Source organism: Cryptomeria japonica, chromosome 5 (assembly GCF_030272615.1).
Source record: "Cryptomeria japonica chromosome 5, Sugi_1.0, whole genome shotgun sequence".
Taxonomy (NCBI): domain Eukaryota; kingdom Viridiplantae; phylum Streptophyta; class Pinopsida; order Cupressales; family Cupressaceae; genus Cryptomeria; species Cryptomeria japonica.
In genome coordinates, this window is record NC_081409.1 from 401,697,243 (window position 1) to 401,707,857 (window position 10,615).

The 10,615-nt window shown below is 36.9% G+C and overlaps 2 protein-coding genes across 6 annotated transcripts; both read right to left on the bottom strand.

The window, feature by feature from the left end:
* Nucleotides 1–3,992: 3,992 nt before the first annotated feature.
* On the bottom strand, nt 3,993–10,104 carry LOC131076493 (pentatricopeptide repeat-containing protein At3g26782, mitochondrial-like). Of its 5 annotated transcripts, XM_058013710.2 has the most exons (6): nt 6,856–10,104; nt 6,505–6,716; nt 6,020–6,087; nt 4,554–4,769; nt 4,355–4,468; nt 3,993–4,105 (listed from the first exon to the last, which is right to left on the bottom strand). In XM_058013710.2, exon 1 carries the CDS (start codon nt 7,927–7,929, stop codon nt 6,940–6,942), a length of 990 nt encoding a protein of 329 aa, XP_057869693.1. In that variant the 5' UTR covers nt 7,930–10,104; the 3' UTR covers nt 3,993–4,105; nt 4,355–4,468; nt 4,554–4,769; nt 6,020–6,087; nt 6,505–6,716; nt 6,856–6,939. The 5 variants fall into 5 exon arrangements, with proteins under 5 accessions (XP_057869693.1, XP_057869694.1, XP_057869697.1 ...); XM_058013711.2 differs by lacking the exon at nt 3,993–4,105 and having other exon boundaries at nt 4,112–4,468; nt 6,505–6,673; XM_058013714.2 differs by lacking the exon at nt 3,993–4,105 and having other exon boundaries at nt 4,112–4,468; nt 4,554–4,642; nt 6,533–6,716.
* On the bottom strand, nt 9,092–9,798 carry LOC131076456 (pentatricopeptide repeat-containing protein DOT4, chloroplastic). Its single transcript, XM_058013641.2, has 2 exons — nt 9,414–9,798; nt 9,092–9,327 (listed from the first exon to the last, which is right to left on the bottom strand). Exons 1-2 carry the CDS (start codon nt 9,796–9,798, stop codon nt 9,092–9,094), a joined length of 621 nt encoding a protein of 206 aa, XP_057869624.2.
* Nucleotides 10,105–10,615: the final 511 nt, after the last annotated feature.

A 10,615-nucleotide genomic window follows, 5' to 3' on the forward strand; every position in this document is an offset into this window, starting at 1 on the left:
ACACTATGATAGTTAGTCATAGGAGATGATTGGACAGGAGGAACACTACAAGGAGGAATGGAATGATTGTATGAATTGCCCCCTTGCGTCATGTTCATTTGTGGAGATATAATAGGAACACTCATTGAAGGGACGAATGAAGAAATCGGATTGAATGAAGGAAGAGGTTTAATTGAAGAAGAGGGATTGCCCCCATGACTGGTGATCATAGGAGGAATGTCTTGTGTTGAAGTAGTCATTATGTTTGATGTAAAAGTAGGTATACTAGCAATAGGAGTCGTCAAAGGAATAGAATGATTGTCTTGAGTGGGAGGTTGTGTATAACCTAAGGTTTCGGCACAACTCTTCATAGGCATCACATTTGAATCCACAATGTGTGCAATACCACGCAAAATATCAATTCCATTCTTATCACTTTGAAGCATACGTTTTAGACCCTCAATTAAAGGAAGAGCTTGACTATCAGGGTATTCTTGAGACATCCATTGTCGAAAATCGTCAAATTGGTTATCCAATTTTGAAAGTTGTTCTACAGAAACCTCATGGAGAGCTTCTTCATCATTAAGAGGATTAGAGGAATTACCCATGTCCTCGTTAAAAAGACCATTCAAATTAGGTTCCATCTCCTCAGTAATTAAACCTTGGAAAGACTTAATTCTCAAGCTTCGTCTAACGGGAATAGTGTAAGTAGGACTTATTGTTGTAAAACTCATGCACTAGAGAGAGAGAAGATTTTGAATTTTAGAGGTAGCAAATTTCAATAAAACCAGCCCATCTTCCAGATTTAAGCTGTTAAATACAATCAGGACAATCTCCCGAAATTTCGGAAAAAATGTCCGGGACCGTGGCGCTCGGGGTGCACACGGTCCTTGCAACTTTTTTCGAAATTTGCAGGGATGAAAGTTATGATGATTTTACAGCTAACCTGAAAAAATTGAGTGATTTTACGATCTGTAGATAGGCCAAATTAAAGTTGCAATCTCAAAATTGAACCCTACCAAGATTGTCGAAAAATGCAAAATTTGAATTTTGAAAAAGAGAGGGAAACTGAAATTTTGAATTTTATGATTTTAGAGGGAATACCAAAAACAATGTAAGTTTTGAAATTTGAAAGTTGACTCAATTTCACGCAAAATTCAATTTTGAAAGCGGAAATTAAAGTTGTTGTAATTAAGCACTTAATTTCAAAAGTCACAAATTGTAAGAATTTGAATAAAGCACTGAAATTTCGAATGAATGCAAACACACTTTTCAGATTTAGGACAGTAAGAACACAATTTTGACACAAAATTTCAATTTCGATGATTTTTGAATGTTTAGAAGCCTTAATCCAAGCAATCCCTAGACCAACTTTGACTTTAATTTTGAAAGTGTTATAATTGATAAAATCAGCGAAAATTATGGATTTTAGCAGAAAAATACAGTAAGATCTCGCTCCCGAAATTTCGGAAAAAATGTCGGGGACGATGGCGCTCGGAGTGCACACGGTCCTCGCAACTTTTTTCCAAATTTTCAGGGATGAAAGATATTGTGATTTTATTGCGGAATCCAAAGTTACAGCTGATTTGGAAATGTTTTGATCAGTGAAATTGTCGGACAAAGGTTGAATCAAGAGGGTTTCAAAAATTAGGTTTTTGACACTTAACCACTTAATTTTCAAAATTAATGCACAAATATGAATTGACAATTTGTAATAGAAGGGCAGATCTGAAACAAGCATTAACAATTAAACATTTCACAAGTTTAATTACTTAAAAAGAAAATTTAGGGTTTTTATGCAATCAACCTCTAAAATTTGCAAAAGATCAAACATGGAAATGTAATCAAGGAATCCAATTTTCAGATCTAACCATGAATAATCAGAAAGGATGTTCACGTCGGGTTCACCAAAATGTAAAGCGGAAAATCGCGATCGAACCCTAGTTGCTCTCCCCTCTTCCAACTCCGAGGAGAGAGAAGGGAGAGTCTCTAGGGTTGATGGTTTTCACTTCGGGGAGATACTTTACATTCAAAAGAGGGGTTGAAACCCACAAGATCCAATCCCACACAATGCAAGATTGGATGCTAAATGTGTTTCAAGGGTTAAGAAAGCAAGGCTACCCTCTTTTGTAAAGAATGTTGATAGAAGAATTAAGCGAGGAATGCATAGAAAGTGACAAAGATTCGCTTATAAACTGAGATAGGGATATAGGATGAAGCTGCGGACCTGGAATTAGCAGTAAAATGTCGATACGGCGCTGTCCTGCAAATTTGAGCAAAAGTTGTCGGGACGATGGCGCCCGAGCGCCACGGTTCTCTGAAAAATCCGCGAAACGAAGGGGGATCTGTTCGTCTCTGCACAAGGATTCCAGATCTTCAATTTCAGCTGCGTACCTGCAACCTACACACAGAAAAGCGAAGACGATTGGGGGGTTAGGGATTAGGGGTTTGCCTTTAGGTCAAACCCCGGTTTTGGAATTAACCAAGAAATGAGCAATGCTGTAAATGTAAATGTCTGTAATGTAAAACAAGTACTAATACCTTGTTGTAAGGATGTTTGTATCCTTATGTGCGAAGGTATAGATGTTGTTGTTTGTTGTATTGTTGTATGTTGTATGTAGCATGTAGTATGTGATCTCTTCAATGGTTGAATCCTTGTCTTGAATGCAACACTTAGCCTTGAATGGAGACTTAGAATGATCAATTGCTTGAAAGAATGCTTGAATGCTTGAATGCTTGAGTATAGTTTCCACCTTTTTCCATCATATCGAATGAAAGAGGAAAATGTAGTTTATATACTTGTCAATTAGGGCTGATAGACTGATTTTCCCGACCTTAGGCCGACCAGGAAAGATAATTTTCCAATTTGCAAACATAAAGACCCGAAGTCCAAAAGAGACCGGGCCCAAAATAGGACCCAGGGACCAGGGCGCTGGGCGCCATGGTCCTGGGGGACCAGGCCGCTGGGCGCTCTGGTCCCACCTCCCGGGACAGCAGGGTGCAAAGGAGGTTCAGGCCAGGGTGCAAGAAAATGCAGTTTTTAGTGTCATAATCAGGTTTTGGGGTCTCCATTCAGGTTGCGTGTTGCGTCGCCATCGTGAAGACCCAAATGCGGTCGAAATTGCAAGTGTCGCAATTTTAGGACGCTACAATTGTGTTCTTTTTGGGCAGGACATACCTTGTCTAATAGGTGCAACAATAAAGATAAAAAGATATGACAAAAGCAACGATAAATGAGTATTGTAAATTTGCAAATGCCAATTTACCTATAAGAGATAGAAACAGAAATGGGATGGAAAAAAATCGTTAAGAATTTAGAAAGTCATAATCTGTAAGGTAGTGAACTATTAGAAATTAGAATAAGAAGAAAGGCACATAAAATTCACATGTCCATAATAAAGTACGGAATCTGCATAAAAGTACTATGCAGCAAACATAACTATAAGCTTCCAATAAGCAACATGCATATAGCCAAAAGCATGATCCAGCCACGATAACAAAAATGAACATTTTAAAAAAAGGTTATACCCACGCATGTCAATCTTATCTACCACATTACCTTGGACCTCCCAAACCATTCAAGAAAATTTAGACATTCTTTAACAAATCTGATGGACTCTATGCAAAGGGAGAATGTTACTGTTAACAAATCTGATGGACGCTATGCAAAGGGAGAATGTTACGATATGCATATAATTTGATGGTTTCCTAGATGATTTTATTCAATATAGTATTTAAGAACAGAAATCAGTTTGTTTTTGGTGGATGCAAATGGCTACCATTGGTTAGCTTAGTTTTTTTTCATGTACATTATATGGGTTTAGTGATCTTCAGTTGATTTTAAGTAGACTTCTTGAAAACTAACGAAGTATGGAACTGAATACCTTACAACAGCACAAATACTTTAGCATAACATAGCTATCTGAAGAAGCACAATAAGTGAGATTTAGCCAAACTCCACAGCTAGTACTGAGATTTGCCTTGGTTATTGAAGTAGCAAGATTAAACACTAATGATGAAAGATAAGTATACTTAACTAGTTGATGACAAGTAGCCTTCCCATCAAATATTTCAATTGTCCATCAAATATTGCCTGCTGTAATATGCATCCACGTTGAAATATTACCTGTCAGATAGCTTGTGTGATTGACAAAAAAGTGGGAGGCATACAAATTTCAACAATTTTAGAATAGAATAGAGTGTTAAAGGTTTCCATCTTAGTTAAAATACTAATTAGTAATTTCCAAGATATTTGACATCTTTTCTGGTAGGGAGAGTTTTGAGTTGCTGACTGGCTGTCTTTAAGCCAAAAATGATGCTAATAATTAGACATCTTGATCTCCAAGGACTGAGAAATCAAATTAGATTTAATTACATCATCAGAAGACTTCAGGATATGTTCTGACCGGATCTTTCCTAGCACCAACAGTTGGTGGAATGGAACTGATGATGTGTCTTGCATCAGAGAGGTGCTCCCAAACCAGCTAGTCTGCAATTTATTCATTTCAAATGTAAGTTTCAGAAAGGAGAGGAGAAAAACACTTAAAAAAGAGAATTCAGATGAGGAGAAATACCATTTATTATTTTAATTTCCAGCTTGAAGGGCTGAAAAGAAGCCATCAAAGTAACTTGATTGCGGTCATGATCATTTCACATCTACCTGCTACAATGGATATTAGAGTGTCAGCTGTATTAAGGTGTGTACAAGTCACAGTTTGAGGAGGAGGCACAGTGAGCGGATCTGAAAAGCTTGTAATCCATATCTGGACCACACCACTGCCATTACACCTCTGAAAAGAAAACACATCACATAACAGTCAATCTGAAAGTAGAAAGAATCAACATCCATTGTTTATGAGATTGAATAGTTAGGGTGGCAACATCCATTATTTATGAGATTGATTAGTTAGGGTGGCTTTAATGGTCTTGTCAGCTCACTCTGACAAGCATATTATCTGATAGACATACATTTCTACAGTAAAAATCTTGCAATCACTATGTATTGAAGCTGCATATTTTGAAAAGACAATATAATGTGAAAAAAATGCAAACCAAGACATTAAGTATATGAATATAAATTGTTTAATCTTTGATTTTGATTGGTCCACAGTATCAAACTAATAGCATCTCATGGATGCATAAGTAACCTGTCTGCCAGCAGGAACTAATAATTTTAAGCGAGAATGATGCTGTTTCATATATTTTAACCCTATTTAGAAAGGATTAAAATGAATTCTAAAATGTTTTAAACTGGGACACATATGAAAAGTGTGGCCCTAAACTTACATGCTAATATGTCCACAATCCTAGACTATTGGCCAGGGAAAGAACCCAGGTCTCTTGAACCCCGACAGATTCATTCCAACAGTCCACTTGCTATGCTTAAAAGATAAACCCAATGGAATCCCAAATTGATATCAGAAATGATTGTATTTCCTAAGTAATCAATTATAAATTGTTTCTATGCTTGAAGGTCAACTGCCAGTTTATGGTATTCTCAATCCTCTACTATCTCAGATTTTCACAGCTGATAATTTTGTTTATACCAAAACAACTAGATTTAGCCTCTGGTAGAATTGCCTGAAAAAAAAACAAGGAAAGTTAGATGCCTCAAAGTCTTTCAGAGAAAAGAAAAGGCAAAAGTTGTTTTAGTGATCTCTTAGATGAGGCAGGTTAGACCTATAGCCAACTACCTAGAAATCTATATGAGACTTTGAGAATGTAGGTGCCACTGCTTCTAAGTAGGGGAAAAGTGCTGACTGATTGAAGAATTTTTTTAAGCACGATTAGCAGGTAATCGTTTTTTATGGTGTTGACTTTTTTTGGTAGGTATATCAACATATGTTGCCTAACAGCTAATAATCCCTTCCAAATTGCACATATGATGATGATGAGATTGATAATGATTTAGCAGTAAATTCTGCAGCTGTGAGCAGACAAGGTAGACATGCTGAACAAGGAAGGAGAAAAACAAACAAGAAAGATGAATGATAAATTTGAAGAAGTGAGTGGATGATTGGAGCCTATTGTGAAAACTTACAAACTACAGGAACAATTGATCTGCCTGATGGAGGTAGTCTGCAAGTCTTTGTCCAATCTAAATCGCCTCTGTGCAAAAACAAAAAATCCAAGCTGTGGGTTATTTGGTTAACAACACTAATATTTATCCAAATCCACAATTAACTAAAAATTTCAAATCCATATTCGTATAATATTACAAATCAGGCTTACGTAAACAATAAAGATATAAGTGAAAGCCCAGTGATCTTGTTACTACTCATCTCTCAAATGAGGGATTCGAATAACCAGATTTGAACAACAGAATTTAGCAGTACTTAATAAGGAGACGATCTAATTAGATACCCATAAACAATACAAAATCCACCTCAACGAAATATATTTATTTGCATATATGATTTCCTACATATAATTTAGACCTAAACAGTATACCTGACAAAGGAAAAAGAGAAATATACAAATCTAGAGAAAAAATCCATATAAAAGGACAAATGTAAGAGGATGTACTGATCAATAGATTCTCTCTTCATCGTACCCAAGCAAACATTTGCTTGATTCTACTTATAGGTCCTTCTCACACATTGTCTTGTGGCTTAGCAGCTTTCCATATCCTAGCATTACTTCTTCATTGCTCTGCCTCCTCGTCTAGCTTGTCGGTTTAATTCATATGAACTTCCTGAAATACTGTTTAATGTCATGATCCCTTAGCACTATACAACCTATAATAGAATAGTAAATCACCATCAGTAGATTTCAGAAGTGATGCATATTATACAATATCATTTCATCAAGGCAAAAGCCTGATCTAGATTTTGTAATACACAGAAACAACACTTGATCAAAAACTAAGAACAAAACCTGATTCCTTCAAGTAGTTGCTTATCTGACACCATACACTTCATTGTAGTGCAAACCCCTGGCTATAACTTGCTTCACTTAGCATCACCAATAATCTCCACAAGAACATTGTCCAAGTTTGAAATGATGGAAACGGTTTGCATCTCTCACAATGATTTCTCGTCCAGCAACTTTAGAGATAAATTTGGTTGCAGTGTGGCAGTCATTACAAACTCTAAGGTTCTTGACAATTCTAATAGTTGTTCCGGGGAATGTGTTTAACAAACCGAATGCAATTGCCAATTTCTCACTGTGGTGACAAAGGAGTAATTCCTTTTCCTCCTCCTCCACATCATTTAATGCATACCCCGTATCTGTATTATAACCTGCAGCCTTCATTTCCCAAGACAATTTCTCCAGCTTTGCATAGATCTCTTCTGTTTGTGGGTGCGATCTATCTCCCACACAAAAAACATGTACCATTTTATGGACTTCAATCCAACTACACCCAGGGTTCTTTTTTATACCTCTATCTTTCATTAAATTCCTTACCTTTTGAAAAGAACCCCAGCTGCCCAATTCTGCATAAATGTTTGACAGAAGTACATAAGGTGCATCATTTTCAGCATCTGACTCAAACAGGAGTGTTGCCACAAATTCTCCTAGCCCGATATTCTTATGTGTTCTACATGCACCAAGCAAACACTTCCACGCAACTGCATCAAGTTTTATTGGCATTTTGATGATAAAGTTAAGGGCTTCCTCAAGATAGCCAGCACGGCCGAGAAGGTCAATCATGCATACATAATGATCAATTGTAGGCATAATGCAATAAGAGCAACTCATCAAATTGAAGTATTTACAGCCGTCATTGATAAAACCTGCATGACTGCATGCAAATAAGACACTAACAAAGCTTACATGGTTGGGGTTGGATCCAGAAAGCTCCATTAGTTCAAAGAGTTTAAGGGCATCCTTGCCATAGCCATGCATTGCATATCCAGCGATCATTGCATTCCATGAGACTTTGCGTGGGTGATTCATTTTGTCAAACAATTCCCGTGCCTTTTGTATGCTTCCACATTTTGCATACATGCCTATTAGGGTTCACAACCATATCTGCCAAAAATCCACTTTTGATTATTTTTTGATGGATCTCCATACCATGTTCCAAGGTTCCAAGTTTGGCACAAGCTGGGAGGATGCTGGCAAACGTTGAAGAGTCTGGGTTTAGACTTGCCAATTGCAATTTCTTATAACTCTCCAAGGCTTTATCAGTAAGTCCATTTTGTGTAAATCCAGTAATAATTGCATTCCACGAGACCACATCTTGTTGAGACATCTTGTCAAACAAATTGCAGGCCTTTTGTATGCTTCCACAATTTGCATACATGCCTATCAGTGCATTTGAAACTACATCTGACAAAATACCACTTTCAATTATTTTTTGATGGATCTCCATACCCTGATATAAGGCTTCCAGTTTCGCACAAGTTGGAAGGATACTTGCATTAGTTGAGGAGTCTGGCTTTACACCTGCCAACTGCATTTGTTTATAAATCTCCAATGCTTTTTTCACAAGCCCATTTTGTGCATATCCAGTAATGATTGCAGTTCAGGAGACCACATTTTGTTGTGCCATTTCTTTGAAAAGCTTTAAAGCCTTGTCAAGAAGGCTATTTTGCGCATATCCTGCAGTCTTCGCAATGCTAAAGACCACATTTTGCATACATGTCCACTAGAGCAGTTACAACAATAACATCTGACAAAAATCCCATTTCGATTACTTTTTGATGGATTTCCATACCGTGTTCCAAAGCTCCAAGTTTAGCACAAGCTGGGAGGATGCTGGCAAAGGTTGATGAGTTTGGCTTTATACCGGCAAATTGCATTTGCTTAAAAGTCTCCAAAGATTCTACATCGAGCCCATTTTGTGCGTATCCAGCAATGATTGCAGTCCATGAGACCACATTTCGTTGAGGCATTTCAATGAAAAGTGTGCCTTCTGTATGCTTCCACATTTTGCATACATGTCTATAAGAGCAGTAACAACTTTGTGATCGGACAAAAATCCAGATTCTATTATTTTTTTATGGCTTTCCATACCTCGTTTCAACGCTCCATATTTGGCATACGCTGGGAGGATGATGACAAAAGTTGATGAATTTGGCTTTACACCTGCCAATTCCATCTGATTAAAAATCTCCAATGCATTTTCCACAAGTCCATCTTGTGCACATCCAGCAATAATTGCAGTTCATGAGATAACATTTTGTTGGGGAATTTCTTTGAGAAGCCTTAAAGCTTCGTCCAAAATATCATTTTGGGAATATCCTGCAATCATTGTATTCCATGAAACCACGTTTCTCTGAGACATTTTGTCAAACGATTCCCGTGCTTTCTGCATGTTTCCACATTTTGCATGCATGTCTATCAGAGAATCATCACAATAATTTCTGACTGAAACCCACATCTTACGGTTTTTCCATGAACCTGCAAACCATGTTTTATAGATGACACGCTGGCACATAATGGGAGAATAGTAGAGAAGGTGAACTGATTAGGTTGGACACCTGTACGTTGCATTTGGTAAAACGGTGTGAATGCCTGTTGCGGAAATTTGTGCCTTCGGTAAGCTGCAATTATCAAATTCCACGAGCATACGTCTGTTTCAGTCATTTGGTTGAAAATGCTCCGAGCATCCAGCAAACTTCCGCACTTGTCGTACATATTGAGAAGAGTATTTTGCAGGAACGTATGTGTGGCAAATGTAAATCCCCTATCGTTATCATTGATGTTAGAGTGGATCTCCTTAGCCTCTGAAAGTGAATTCTTAGCAATACAGGTGTGCAATAGATGACAATATATAAAGGATTCTGCGGGAGGGCTGCGTGTGTTTGGAGCAAGCAGAATGTCTAGCGTCCTCAGGCTCAGATTGAGATTGAGATTGGCCAGGGACGGCATTGTATTGTCATTCATCATCAAACAAAGTAAAATATTATCATGGTCTATTTCTGATTCTGGTTTCTCAAATGTGTGTTATAGGCTGTTCTTTCTTTCTGTGGAGACATATAAAAATCAACCCAGATGCCAATTGGCCATATACCTCTAATAGTCCTTCATTATGTTACAATTGCTTGGCATACATAATCCATCCATTAAAACACATCATCTGCCCATTATTAAGTTTCATTTCATAATCCTGAGAGTATGGATGGCATGGGCAGGTCGTGTTTGATTTGGAGTGTAGAATATATTCTCAGAGTTGTCCAAGAGGATTGTAATGGTTGAAAGTGCATAGTCAGTATATGATTTTGAGTAAATGTAGATTTTGTTTTAAAAAGAATTTTTAAAAATTTATTTTTATTATTTATTATTTTTTAAAATTTTATATTAGTTTTTCTTTTTCAAATAAATCCATATTAAGGGATTTGATTAGTTCATTTCTGTTTTTGAAGATTTGATTCACGTGTTTATTTTCTAAATTTACGTTTGAACCCAAAATGATTCTTTCTAAATTGTGTGTAGATTTGATCCACATTTGGATATAGAATTCATCATCTATTTATCAACAAAATTCACAAAGGGATCCACAACTACTTGAATCACTCTAAAAGTCATCATTGACCCTGCCATAGTGCCAACCTACATTTGAATGTTCTAATCATATCACCTCTTTGTTAACAAATTTCAAAATGACAAATTCACAGTAGGTATTTATTTCTTGCTTTCAATTTCGAGTGACCTTGATTAGGATAGTGTGATGCATGTGTTGTTTTCC